The sequence below is a fragment of the Rhea pennata genome, chromosome 17 (genome assembly GCF_028389875.1).
Source record: "Rhea pennata isolate bPtePen1 chromosome 17, bPtePen1.pri, whole genome shotgun sequence".
NCBI classification, from domain to species: Eukaryota; Metazoa; Chordata; class Aves; order Rheiformes; family Rheidae; genus Rhea; species Rhea pennata.
Window position 1 is genome coordinate 3,329,025 of NC_084679.1, and position 14,621 is coordinate 3,343,645.

The 14,621-nt window shown below is 43.0% G+C and overlaps 1 protein-coding gene across 1 annotated transcript; it reads left to right on the forward strand.

Moving 5' to 3' along the window:
* The first annotated feature begins 1,888 nt into the window (after positions 1–1,888).
* Positions 1,889–14,508, forward strand: RHOF (ras homolog family member F, filopodia associated). The gene is made up of 5 exons (XM_062589771.1): positions 1,889–2,088; positions 2,541–2,628; positions 10,849–10,958; positions 11,729–11,863; positions 14,219–14,508. The coding sequence occupies exons 1-5, from the start codon at positions 1,927–1,929 to the stop codon at positions 14,381–14,383; spliced, it is 660 nt and encodes a 219-aa protein (XP_062445755.1). The 5' UTR covers positions 1,889–1,926; the 3' UTR covers positions 14,384–14,508.
* Positions 14,509–14,621: the final 113 nt, after the last annotated feature.

A 14,621-nucleotide genomic window follows, 5' to 3' on the forward strand; every position in this document is an offset into this window, starting at 1 on the left:
TAAAACTGTACAAATTAAAGTTTCCCTAACTATACAGAAGGAGAGTGACAAAGTTGTGAGAAATGTGGAGATACTTTATTTTATAGTACTGTTGCATAAAACAACAACTACAACAGAAAAACACCTGAGTCACACTCACTAAAACTCACTAGTTCTATCACTGAAAACCTTTTACACCAATTTTTGAACTGAAAAGCCAGTGAATTACAGCAGTCAGTTACATGAAGACTAAGAAGCCTATGTGCTGATTGTATCATACCACTGCAGTGGTTTTGAACCAGGTTCAACAAAATCGTTTGAGGGTAAACCAATTCATTTCTGGACTATTCATTCCTGTGCAATATTGAAATGCCCTCAGCATTCATCCTGAAGTCTGCAGGAGTTGACAGCTTTTGCTGTCTTGCAGATAAGACACGTATGATTATCGTTCATAAGGTATTTTTTGACAGCTTGTATAGTCTACTACATGCTTTGCTTTTTCTTAATAAAACGGTTAGCTTTACATAGACGTGAATTTGGCTGCCTTTTATTTTTTTAATTATATGACAATTTGTTGGGTAGTTTTGTGTCCCTCCTCCTCCTCCCTATCACTGAAATATCTTTTTCTTTCTTTCTGTTTGCCCTCTGCATAAAGCAGGATCTTTCTTGAGAGATTATTCCAGGCAATGAGGAATACAACCGTGTTTTGCATTCAGTCTGGAAGGCCATCTAGTGACACAATCATGCAGAAGGAAGTGGGAAACCCTGTTTGAATTACATTTTTTTTAGTTCAGTTAAAGAATTTTGCTACACTTGAGCATGCTCTTGGGGATTTGTTAGTATTCCCAATAAGTGATATTTCAAAAAATTCTAGACTTAAATTTGATTTCTTAAAAAGTGACAGGATTCATTTGAGACAGAGTACATCATTAATCTGCACTACAAGAAAATTAAATTTTTGCACAGAATGGTGGCAGATTTGTATCTGAGCAATTCTATAAACACAGAGTCACCCCACCGAAATGTGGATCTGGGCCAAGTTTATCTCACTGTTTTGATTCCCTACTTTCAAGCTGGTAATTTCAGCATGTCAAATAACTCTGCACATCTCTGTAATTAAAAACGTAAAACTCCGTTTGATTTTTACCACGGCTCACCTTGCACGAATTGCGCAGAGCAGGTAAGCGAGGGAGAGCTGGGGCTTCCTGCCGAGGTGGTAAAGGTTATCCACGAGGAGACAGTGATAAATCAGGACCGCTGCCAGGCGGCTGGGGTTGCAGCAGCACGGCGTGGTTTGGGGGTCACCGCAGGAGGCCTCCGCATCGCCCTGCCCTGCGCCACCGCCTCGGCCGTCACCCCGCCACCGAGGCGGTGGGGATGAGGCAGCGCCGGGACACGGGCCCTCGGCTGGGGGTGACTTCAGCGCTTGTTTGGGGCCCGGAGGCGGGTCCCCGAGGAAACACATGGTGGGGGGGAGCCCTGAGGGGGTGGGAAAGGCCAGGGGAGGGGGGAAGAGCCCTGAGGCGATGAGGCGAGGGGGGAACCCTGAGGTGAGGGGAGAACCCTGAGGTGAGGGGGCGCTACGGGGCGGCCCGGGCGCGGGCGCAGGGGCGGCGGTTCCGTACGGGGGCTCCCGCCGAGGCGCCGCGGTGTGTGTGTGGGGGGGGGCCCTGAGGTGCGGGAGCCGTTGCGGGGCCGCCTGGGCGGTGGCAGGGGACGGCGGCTCCCGCCGAGGCTGCGGCGGCCAAGACGGGATTCCGAGGTGAGGGAGCGGCGGGCGGAGGCTCCGCACGGAAACTCCCGCCGAGGCGGCGGCGGCGGCGCGGGCGGGGCCTTGAGGCACCTGCGGCGCCGGCGCCGCCAGTCCCCGGCGGGGCGCGGGCGGCGCGTGCCCGCCCCGGGGCGCCCCGCGCGCCGCCAGCGCTGAGGGAGCCGCGTCCCCGCTCCATGGAGGCGGCCAACGGGGCTCTGCCCGACGGCCGGGCTGGGGGCTCCCGCCGCGGCGCCGCCCCGTCGGGCAAGAAGGAAGTGAAGATCGTGATCGTCGGGGACGGCGGCTGCGGGAAGACGTCGCTGCTCATGGTGTACGCGAAGGGCTCCTTCCCCGAGGTGAGCCCGCGGCGCCTCCGGGCTGGGCTGACGGCTTTTCTAGCGCTTTATTTATTTATTTACTCATAGGGCTTTTTCTTTCCCTTTTTCTTTTTTTAGGGCTTTGGGGGCTTTTTCTTCCCTCCCTCCCCAAAAGGCGCTGAAATCCCCACGCTGTAATTCGTGGCCGGGAGAGAAGCCCTGGGCTTTCCTCTAGCACCAACGTTTAAGGAGGAGGGGGAAAGAATAAAAGAGTTTAAAGGCTAGGAGCAGGAATAGGTGAAATCCTGCAAGCGCAGGGTGAGCTTGGAAGGGACGAAACGCAGAGCTGCGAGACAGGTGTCTGCGGCCCCGCTCCTTTGGCCACCGCGGTGAAGCGCCTTGAGGTCACCCGAGCAGAGAGGCCCTCGTGGTATCAGGGTTGCACAAGCAGTACCGTTCAGTAACTGGAATTATTTTTCCTGTGTTTACAGCAATACGCACCATCTGTCTTTGAGAAGTATTCTACCAGTATTACAGTGGGCAGCAAAGAAGTCATCCTGAATTTGTATGATACCGCAGGTAAATGATTTTTTTTCAGATACTTATAATTTTTCCAGTTTCCAAAATAGCAAATAGCTACAGCCAGTTTCTCTGAGACTGGACTGGGGGACTAGCTTGAGACTGAATCAAACATAGTGCCAGGATTTTCTTGTGATATGAGCAGTGATGTAATTTCAGAGAGAAAAGCAGAAACTGCCTTCACCTGTGTAAAATGCCATTCCTGTGAATATGCTAAATCAGTGTTTTTATTCCAAAAGATTTTGCTATGTCAACTTAAAACAGTTTGATTGCAAAACTGGATGTGTTTTGATACTGTTTTTCTGTTAGCACGCTTCTGGCCCAGTATTACAGTTGAAACTATTAGAGATTTAAACACAACTTTAAAATAGGACAACAACTATTATCAATTTAATGCATGAATATGCCTTCTGGGGAAAAAATAGTCACTAGTCTAATGGGTTTGCAATTCTAGCCGTGGATTTGTTCTTTATCCTAACAATGTAGTTTATTAGGTAAATCATGTTAATACCTTCAGATATGTATGCTATTCAAAATCTAGTTCCCAGATGCACAGTGTAATATAATCAACTGAGAAAATACTTTAATCTCTTGCCATGTGTGATCAAATAGTAAAGGAAAAAAAACAGAATAGTTTGTGTGCAAAATAAAAAGACCATAGTTTTAAAAGCTACTTGAAAATGCTGGTAACTTGTTTGGGTTCCTTTCAGAAACTTGTGAAATGACTTTTGTTCAACTTCATTCACAGTTTTTATTGTATTACTGAAACATAGTTGTCCAGCTGCATTTCTCAACAAACCCTAAAATTGACATGCACTCCATTACAGCTCAGTGTAAATCGTGTTTGTTTCAGTTCAAGTCCATGGAGTTGTCTCAAATTTATACCAATATAAATAAGCGTGTGGTTCATACTCATTCCTAACAGTAATAAAACACACTTATCTTCATACATACTGTATATAGTATCTGAGGAGATTGAATTCACTTTTATATTAAAGAATATTTAAAATTATAGCTAATTTTTACTGCAATATAGTAAGATTCTGGGCACCCAAATCTGCTAATATTTTTTTCTGTTTCTAATGTTACCTTTTCCTTTCTTGACTCCAGTGATTTGGATAATCTAACTTCTGCCAAATGGCAAGGCTTCTGTGTTTGCTTTAAGTGAAGGTGAATTGTAGTTTGAGCAACTAAACAGGCATTTCCTTAATATAGTGCATTGGCACAAAGACCTTGCCACAGTGTGCTCATCGAACAAGCTTAACATTTGTTCGCTGTCAGTGCGGGATTTTAGGTTGTCATATAGTTCTTGATATTTGGCTGGCTCTCATTTAAAAACACTATGGTAGTGCTTCCAACTCTTGCCTTTGGAGGCTCTTCCAGCTGGATTCAGGAAAGGCTGTTGGTAGGATGAAGCTCGGCATTGCAACACTAAACTCTTAGGGCATGTAGCCTTGTGAGCAAAGGCTGCAAGCCTGACCTGGGGTCAGGTGCCTGACTCTTTGCATCTACAGTTGGGTTCAGCTCTGCAAGAGATTTACAGTCACCAGCAGCTTGGAGAACTCTCTGAACCCAGTACTGATGCCTTGTCTCACCTGTTTAGGCATGTAACTCAGCAGAAAGCATCTGCCCCTCTGCATTGAGTTCACAGCTACAAAGCACCTCCCTGTTGAAGAAAGGGGCAGGAGTTATTTTGTCTCTCTCTCAAGACATTTCAGGAAGTGGAGATGCCACTGTTGCATAGTTGAAAGAGCAACTCATGGTTCTCTAGTGCCAAGAAAGGGAGATGTTGCTTTCTTGGTTAAGGCATTTGCCTAGGAGGAGGAAAGACTTGAGTTTTGGTCCTGCCCCAAAAGTTGCTCACCTAACTGCTTGTTTCACGCTTGGTAATTCAAGCAGCATTTCACCTTCTTCCTGAACCTGGAAGCTAGGCTAGAGGAAGAAGTCTTCTGAGCACACGTTTTTAATCCCATCCTGTTTTTAATAAAATAAAACTGATGCTGATTTGCTTAAGGCTAGGACCAGGAATTATTCTGTCTCTAAATTCAAACAGTGCAGCGGAAGAGAGTAAGGGGGACATCCTGTTCAGCAGCAGAGAGCTTCTGTCCTTCTATTGCCTCAGTCTGGAGGGGGAGATGCAGTAAGTGTTTCACTGCACTGACTTGCTGCAGTTGTATCATACAACGAAGGCTCATTAGATTACTCTCAGCTGGGTGATGCTCTGGGAAATGCTGTATATAGCAGCAGTGATGGCTTAAAGAGGAGAACAAGCAAGCATACAGCAGCTTACTAATAGTGCAGTGGTTTAGCAGTACAGCATATTGGCTGTATTTCATGAATTTTCTTCTGAGTTACTGAATTGCTTGAGTTCTTGCTTTTCTATAAAAATCTAAGATAGCTTTACTTTTCTATATTGTTTCTCGGTCTGAAAAGTCCCCAAATCATTCATATTGTCCTAAAACCATTAAAGTGAGATGAAAAAGAAATAAAAGTATTCTGAGGTGAATGAGTCCAGCTAATGGTCATGCAGTAGTGTGGAGGAGGAGAAAACAAGTGTGTTCTTCTGAAAACCATCACTGGATCTTCATCATCCACCACAGAAAAACAAAACAAAAAACAAAAAAAAAAAAAAACCAAGAAAACACAGTATGTTTAGGATCTTGCCAAAAGCTAGAGTAAACAGAGTTGCATGTACTTCAGTATCGTGGGAAGGTATGGGACAGGTTCAGCTCTGTGGCTGGTAAACCTGTAGTTTGATGGGAATCTTTATACTCCGTCATCATGTTTGAGACTTTGAGCTTTGTCCTGCTTGCTTAGGGAGGAAACAAACACGGTGACTATAGAATCAAGTATTTCAAGCTGTTGAAGTTTCTTTTTTTTTTTTTTTTTTCCTTGGCAAGTGCTTTGGTAACAATTGAAGTTAATGAACTAATCTAAAATATGCTAGAATAACAGCTCTTTAAGAGACTTGTATTATGCTGCTGTAATCTTCCTCAGAGACACCTCTTGCTGTTGCAGGAAGTTGGGGCTAAAAATACGCAATCTGTAAAGACTTTGCAATATCAATTATCTTGTCTGCAAACTGCAGCTGCTTATTCAATTAAAAATTTCCATTTCTCACTGCACTTGAAAGAGACAAAGGAATTGCGAGGTAAATTAACTTTGTAATTGTTTACATACTAAAGGAACAGTCTAATAATGTTGATGCTTTAGCTGCAATTCACACATGAGGCTTAACTTCTGCTAGGTGCAAGACTTTCTCAGAACAAAAAAAAAAAAATAGATGGGGAAGGCTGGGGAGGCCTAATCATTGCGGGCACTCGCCCTGGCTGGGAGGAAACACACTTGAAGCCTCCAGCAGGGTCCTTCAGGTCCAGAACAACAGCTGCACTACAGTGTGAGTGAGACCTTAAGAGAAATTTAAAAGGAGCTATATGCAAGAGTAATTTTTTCATAACTTTGAAAGAGAGAGGGAGGGCCTGAGAAAAAAAAATACTCATTTTTTAACTGAAACATGCCCTTGCCCCTCTCACCTCCCAAATGTCCTCTTCTACTAGTTTTATTCCTACCAGGAAGAAAGCAAGTTTCACAAATTTTTCTAAACAGTAGCACAAAAGCTTAGCTGCCAAGCTAGCAACCGTGGTATCCTCTAGAGTCTGTAGAAGAACAGACTAAAGAGAACTTAGTGCATTTTCTTGCATCTGTATGGGCTCTCTACTACATAGTTATATGTTGGTTTTAAATACTGAGTGTACAGTATTTAGGACAACCTATATAGGAAGTGGTTGGCTGGTCTGGACTAGGTGACAGGACATTACAGTCTTCCACCAACTGCCAGGACAGAAGGCAACGGACAGTGCTACTGTAAGTTAGAGAGCAGCACTTGCTGGGCGACTCTTAGACTGCCTCTGGTTAGTTTTGAATATGCTGTTTACCCTCTCTTGTGAATGGCAGTCTTGTAGAAAGTTTGTCCACATGCAAAAGCATTTAGTTACAAACAGGTTTAGAATTGTTTTTTTAAAAAAGTGATTATTTTAGATTTTTTCCCCCCTGAGATACACAGGGAAAAACTTTTAAAGACAGAGAATGGTTTATTCTGTAACAAGATAAATTTATGGAACTTTGTGATCAGTTATTAACCAGAAACATAGCAGGATTGCATCTGTAAATTGCTTGATCTCTCTTTGCTTTTGCTGGAAGGGCACAGACACAGCTCTGCCAGGTAGACTGCTTTTCTTTGGGAAAATTAGAAGCAAAGATTAGCCACTAGACTGACTTCAGCAACTTGTCAGTGAGCATACTGAACATCCCTGGCCCCAAGCATGCCTTAGGTAGCATCTGTTCAAACAGGAGATTTCTTAATAAACCAGAAATCATGACTGGTTTCTTACCTTCTCTCTGCTGTGGATGGGTGAAGATTGGCTCAACATCTTCATTGCCACCACTCCACTGTTTTCAGATGTCTTGGCTACAGGCTCCCTACACATCATCTGTACAAGTGACCCTTCAGAACGGGCTCTGGGCCTGCTCTTCTCCTTCCTGACGTAATTCCATCCAGCACTATCACCTTCTCTGTAAGGATTAATCGCATTGAAAGTCATTTCTGTACTTTAACAGGTTTTCAAGAACAAAGATCAGATGTATCCATGTGCTGGAGGAGGCTGCCACTCCCCCCTCCCCCCCTTTAAAGACGTGTTTCCACAGCTCGGAGAGGTCCATTGGGTTGTTGCCTCTGGCCTTTCCCTACCTTGATGCTGTGTCAGGCCTGTGGGCATTCTTTTGTAACTTTATGATGTGATATTTTACGTGTTATAACGCACGTATTTATACAACACTGGTCAGTCCTATGGGGTTTGCCATCGGCCTGGTCCTGTGCACTGGAAGATGGGACCTGCAGCTCCCAGTACTTCAGTATCCCTTCATGTCCACCTTAGGCCTTCACACAGTTAAGAGAACTGCCAGAAACACCACCTATGATCAGGAGTACAAGACAGAGAAAAAAGCCATTAATTAATTAGGTCTGGAAGGAGGATGTTCCCCGTTGCCTCTAGAGAAGCGTGAAAAACTGGACAAACCCTGGTTCCCTAGATTGAGTAGGGCAAGGCAACAGTTATCCTTCAATCTGCTAAATGGAGAGACAGATGCCTGCACAAGAGCTCAGAGGCCGTGCATGAAGCAGTGCCGTGGTGGGAGGACTTTACCATCTGCCTGGTGACCTGGAGTGCCTGAGGAGATTTAAATGTCCCCACACAGCTGTTGTCCCCACACTGCAGTTAGCTGGTGTAGAGGGTGTAGGTCCTCTACAGCCTGAGCACTGAACTGGCTGATGCTTCCTCTGGTGGAGGTTTGCTGGAGGGAAGAGGAAGAGCAGAGGCAAACATGCATGTGAAATAGAGACCTGTGGTTTCACTTCTTCCTGCTCTCCTCAGCCATCGCTTGAGGTCCCACCCCTTCTTCAGGCTCAAGTGCAGTGACAGTGATGTGGGTGAGTGATCTTTGCAAAGAATTAGGGAATTTCAGGTGAATTCAGCTGGACAGGGAAAGTCTCAAAAAAGAAAAAGCACCATGGTCTCTTATGCTGCAGTGAACTGAGAGAAGCAGCCAGAGGAGAGTTACAGGTATGCTCAGACATAGTGTTTATTTGCCCCGTTCTTTTGCAGGATACTTTTTAACTGGGGAAAGAAAACAAGAAGTGCTTGAAGGAACACACTCAAGGGTTTTGCATATACATTCAGTAACCACTTAGGTTCAGCCCTGGTCCTTCATTTTAAAACTCTTCTAGTAGAAGACCTAAATCTGTGCCAAATAAATTCTGACCACAGACCAAGCAACTTGACAGAAAAAAAGTCTCCCAGGCACTTTTTTTGCATTTCATCAGCAGTACTTAAGGAGAGGCTGTGAAAGAAAATGTTTTTAGTAAAATTACTGAAAGAGAGCTGTTGATGTTCAAACACTTACAGCTTGATCTGGGTCCTGTTACACCCACAAAAACTGAAGAACTGTAGTCTAAACTCTTAAAGAATAGCTTCCTCTCCAAGTGGAAGCTGCAATTATCTCACCACAGTACAAGTTAAACAACATACTATCTAACCTTGCCACTGTGGTTTCTGCGTTTTACCTTGTCCTGTGCTCTGTATTTGGCAGTTCAAACATGAACGAAGAATGAAACATTTGCATTTTACAGAGCAGTGCTTTCTCATGCATTTATTTTCTCGGTTTACTTCAAAATCTTAACTGCAAAGCAACTGTTTTGAAGATGAAGGTGCAGTCCACTGGGGCAATCATATCTGTATTTTTTGGCTTATAGTATAGCACATCTGTGTCACAAAGACACTTCTGGCATCCTACCCAGGAGAGCACGGTTGTAGCAGTGTGTTCTGACTTCAGGCAAGCTAGTGTGGGTTATTCAAATGGGACACTCCTTTGCCTCGCAATTTGCCAGCAGTAACTTGGAGGATTTGATGACTTGATTTTACATGCTACCTTTTTAGCAGCTCAGAGGCATGAATTGAAAGGGAAAAACATATCCAGCACATAGTACTGGGGAAATAAGTACGAAAAAAAAAAAGTTTGGCACCTGATATGTTTAATGTATTCAGAGGATTATCTCAACAACAAAACAGTAAATCAGTTGCAAACAAGTAGGTGGATTTGGGAGAATAAGAAGGGCTAAACAGTACAGTCTTTTCTGTGAATGTTTATACAACATGTGTAATTTTGTCAATTGTCTATTATTTTTGGATTAAGCCTTGAGGGATCAATCCTCCTTTGTTCTGCATGTCTCCCATGGAACATGTTGCTCTTGTGGGAGCTCAAATACAGTGAGTGGTTCAAACTTTAAATTCATTTTTTACAAACATTTCAGGCAAACTAAATAATGGGTTATCCAGTAGGGATTGCCTTGTAATAATCCATCTCTCAATCCATGGTTTAAAATAAGAGGGATGACAAAGTAGTGCAGAGAGTTACTGGGCATCTTCAGAAGTAACTTAAGACAAGCATGTTGGCTAGAGCAGTGAGTATGTGACTTAGAACAGAGCTGGGTACCAAGGTAAGGAATAGTTGGTATAAAGTTGTAGCATGTTTACATGCTACTTCATCTGATTTGCCAATGCAAGTGTTTAGGATGTGTAACTTCGGTAGGGCAGGCAGCTGGCACACTCACAGCCCAGTGTACATAGTATGGTGATCAGGTGAAGGACTAAAATTTCTGATTCTCATTTTGGAAATACAACGGGTCACAGAGACATACCTGATTCCCAGGGCAGGATTCAAGTGGTAAATAGATCTTCTACTCTGTTTAAATAGTGGTTTCTTCCTTAATAATGTCTCTGAAAAACATCTCAAATGAAAAAGATCTTGTTTTCTGATCTACCAACTATCTCTGGCAGATACTGGGTTTCTTGAACTTGCCCTCTCAAAAGCAAGACACCTTCAGAGCCCAGCATTGTGATGACTGCTAAGTCATATGTACAGCAAGCAGAGGGGAAGAGTGCAGGATTGAACCAAATTAGCTTCTTGTTGTCTGATCATGTGCTACAGTATTGCTAATCAGAAAATGCCATGCTTTTCCAGAATTCAGCAGCAGCCCTAAGACCTGCTGAGAAGTCCTGCTTCAAAGATCGGCTAAGGCTGGTTCATGTTGCTGTGTGTCTTGTAAAATCAGCTGCTTGCTGCTAGTAAAATGTGGGCACAGAGGGTGCAGGTGCTGAAGGAACAGCATGCTAACCACTGCTTCCTCTCACGGCTAGGAAATGCAAGGCTACTACTTAGCCTTCTTACTTCAGCATTTGTGCCCAGCAGATACAGTGTTTTTTCTCTTCACAAAATGCAGGCGCAAATGCATCTAGGGGAACGGAGCCACGGCCAAACTGCAAACGTTTTAATCAATGACTATCAAATTCCTCTTGTTGATTTTGCTTGTGAACAGCCACTCAGCAATTAGCGATTAAAAGTGCTTCTAAATACTTAATAGCTGGACAAAACATCCTTTTTCAATAAAACTTTCTAAGGATATGTTTTATATTCAAAAGCATCAGCTTTGTCACTGAAAAGGAATCTCCTGCATTTAAGGGAGGGAATTTTACAAAAATGGAAATATTTCAGTCTATGCAATTAGAGTAACTCCTATGCTTGATGCCAAGTGTGTATCTTTACATGATCCTATTATATTGTCTGGTAAAGATGGATTTCTTTTATCCAAAGCATTCTGTGTTTCAGGGCAGGAGGACTACGATCGGCTACGACCTCTTTCTTACCAGAACACAAACGTAGTGTTAATTTGTTATGATGTCATGAATCCCACTAGCTACGATAATGTAATAGTTAAGGTAAGAGGCTTTCGTAACTGCTTCAGACTTGGATGAATTAAATATGCCAAATGTATGACAAGATGTCAGATCCCCAAAGCTGATGGTGTTTAGTAGTCCTGTGCCCAAGGCTTATAAATGCACAGACCACTCATCATGCACTGAACTACAGGTCACAGTCCTTACACTTGGGACTTACCTCTCAAAGGCTCACAGGTGCTCAGAACGGGGGTTGGCTCTGCAGAACACTGAAAGAATCACAAACCAAGCATGAATTCACTGTTTCATCCATAGCAGTACCACACAACCAAGACTACATACAAATATTTGTAAGTTTAAGTCTATTCCATCATATACATATTTAGATATATTTAAGAGATACATAGGCGCCCACTGTCTGTAACAGGATTTCTGCTGAGCCCTTGTAATGCTCCAAAGCAGAACTTAAGGTTCCTGTTTTGTTTTGCTGATGCTGTATACAAGACTTGGTCCAAATCCTGCTCTTTAGCTGTTTAAAATCAGAAGAACACCTCTGAAGTCGCATGTAAGCAAAGCCTTTGTCATAGTGGCATACACTGCCTATGCTTTTATAAAGCAACTGACTTCTGGTAGGACTTTTGAATGTTTCTGTAAAGAGCACATTTTGTGCCCTAAGACTAGAATAAGGACTTTAATATACACTGCAATTTCAGAGTTTCAAAGTGATGACTGTTTCTTGACATTATTGTTTTGATTTCTGGAAAAAAAAGAAAAAAAAGAAAAACACGTAAAAGTTGTTTTCCTGCTATCAGTGGTATCCTGAAGTGAGTCACTTCTGCCGTGGTGCCCCTCTCGTACTGATCGGCTGCAAGACAGACCTTCGGAAAGACAAAGAACAGTTGCGTAAGCTCCGGGCCTCTCAGCAGGAGCCCATTACTTACAACCAGGTAAATAAAAGTGCATTTAAAGTGTCATCTTCTGTGTAAGAGATGAAGCATACTTATTTCAGTGGCATCATTGCTAACAAGCTGCAACCACAAATACTCCAATTTCTGGTGAACACAATGTCTAGATTATGAATTATTGATGATCAGCATTAACAGGGGTTTCTGTAAGCCCTTTTCGAAAGAGGCCAGATCACTGGCCATTTTTTGTACCAAAGTAAAGAGGAATTTGATGAGCTTTTTGCCTATCTTGGGGTATCTGAAAGAACACTACTAAGCCTGGTATCACAACTAAGGTTTTCTTTCCAGCCTAAGGGGAGCAGCAAGTGTTGGTCGTTTGTGTGTCTCTTGGAGGCTCATTACATCTCATTCGTTTCTTTCACAGCTGGGCTATTACTGTTACGAATCTGTAGGCCTCAACAAGTTTGTCAGACTCCTTCCATAATTCTTGTTACAATGCATTGCTCCCATCACTGATACTTTGATCAAGGTTGTAGAAAAAAGACTGGAGACACTAGGATACATGTTATTGTATTAAAATATTGACTGTTCTAGAAAAAAAATGTTTTGCAAACCATATTTTAAAAATAAATCCTTTCAAGGACAATAGCAAAAACATTTGTAAGGTTTCTCTAGCATAAGAAACCTTTCTATGAAATCTCTAATCTAAAATAATAAGATACTGCATATTATCAAGTATTTTCAATTTAAGCATTACCAAGCACTGAGCCTCACAACTAGAATTACATGACAGGCATAGCTGTCCTAAGTACAGGAGCAACATTAGTCAACAGTGGAACAGCTCACATGTCACACAAGACCTTTCTGCTCTGGTCTTCCACCTCCCTGCTTTTTTACTTTTACTACAAAGTCATCCTTCACCTCTCATCGCAGTGTGTCTGAGCTGTTCTAGACACAAGTCTGGGAAACAAGGTTAACTGCACTAAGACCTTGAATGAATCACATTTTTCTACACCATGAAAAGGAACTGCTACTGCCTGACCAGTAAACCATACAAGGACTTCTGCGTTTTCTTCTTTATGCACAGGAGATGCTTGTCTTGCTGCTTCATGAACATCTGCAGATTGTCTCGTTTGCATTAATAACGCCCTTCCTCTCCCTTGCATTTGAAATACAGGGCAAGTGACATCCTCTGGCAAGTCTGCTGAGGCCTCACATCTGGCACTGTTACTGCCTCAGATCATGGCCTTATTCCCCCTCCAGCCCCCAAGCAGCTCATCACACAAATGTTCACAAGAGAGGGGAACTCATCGACATAAGCCTGAAGGAGAGGCTAACACTTGCGGCAGTCAGCAGCACACATGCTTTTTTAATTCTATTGCCCATATGATATAGTCTTGGTCTCCTGTGCAAGTCCTCCCACTTCATTCCTCCTCACACGCACCTTGAACACACACTACTTCAATCTTCTGAAGTTGATGGCATCTTGAGTCACACAACACAATGCTTCTGACGCTAGGCACAGAGGAGCTGAACAGTAGCTTGCAAATGACTAGGAGGAGACATTTTTTGCTTAAATATGTTGAAGAAAAATCCCCCTGTAGAAGTCTGAGTGCTCAAGTGACCCCACTCCCAGGGCTTATAATGAATAAACGCAGAGTTTGTGAGTTGTGGGTTGCAGACCTTAAAAACATGCCAAAATGTGATCACAAGCTCTCAAAACTGGAGGCTGACTCTGCATGACTATAAAAGGATCACAAACAAAGTAAGAAATCACTGTGTTTTGTCTGCAGTGATTTCACACAACCAAGATTGCATGCAAGTGCTCTAGATTCTAGGCTGTTTCCATCACATGCATTTGGGTATGGTTTAGACACATGCAGGCACCCGTTTGTGTATTAGTATTTCTGCTGAGCCCCTGTGATGCTCCAAAGCAGAAGTTAAAGGTTCCTGTAGTAGCACAAGCAAAACAAAGATGGATGTTGGACCAGATTCTGATCTTGTACATAACATTCACTGCTGAAGCTCGCAAACTCCAGAAGGTAACATCGCATACTAATTACGTTCAGGGCCATGTGATGATATCCATATCTGGATATCTTAATTCTCACTTGATCTCTTACAGCATTTCTTTTAAAGGAACTTAACACTGCAAATATTTCTATGCTATCAGCAATCTGCAGCTTAGAGCCTCTAATACACTGAACTCCTGGGCCAGCTTCTAGATCCATTTAAGGGGGGGAGGCAATTTCTTTACCAGGGGCTCATAATTTATTACCAGTACCACTTATGCCTTAGCACTAGATCGGAAGCAGCAGCTTCTTTCTTTTCCATCTCACCTTCCTTCCCCTCCTAAACTTCAGGTTTACATTTTTTCTTTCCTTTTATTCTTTCCAGGGCGAAACAGCTTGTCAGCAGATTAATGCAGAAGTTTATCTGGAATGCTCAGCAAAATGTCGTGAAAACATAGAAAATGTTTTTAAAGAAGCAACAACCATTGCACTAAATGCCATGAAAAAAGCCAAACGCCAAAAGAAACGGACAGTCTGCTCAGTGCTATGATCTGGACTGCAAATGAGCATTGCAGCCAAGTGATTCACATTTTAGCAACAGTACAACTTTAAATACCTCCCCCCCATTCCAAGTTTTTGTTCCTGCAGTGATGTTTAAGTTTTAACTTCTTAAAATTTTTGCACTTTTATTGAACTTCTCACAAACTTTTCAAAGCTTTTTATCTAAGTTAACTGATGGTGCATACCTTTGTCCATCTGGCTTTTGCTCTTAACCATAAAACAACCAC

What these genes read in the sequence shown, in the direction of transcription:
- RHOF (XM_062589771.1), top strand. Translation starts at nt 1,927, where the DNA reads ATGGAGGCGGCCAACGGGGCTCTGCCCGACGGCCGGGCTGGGGGCTCC. An exon ending in GAATTTGTATGATACCGCAG is followed by an intron (nt 2,629 to 10,848) that starts GTAAATGATTTT and finishes TCTGTGTTTCAG; the next exon opens with GGCAGGAGGACTACGATCGG. An exon ending in AGCCCATTACTTACAACCAG is followed by an intron (nt 11,864 to 14,218) that starts GTAAATAAAAGT and finishes TATTCTTTCCAG; the next exon opens with GGCGAAACAGCTTGTCAGCA.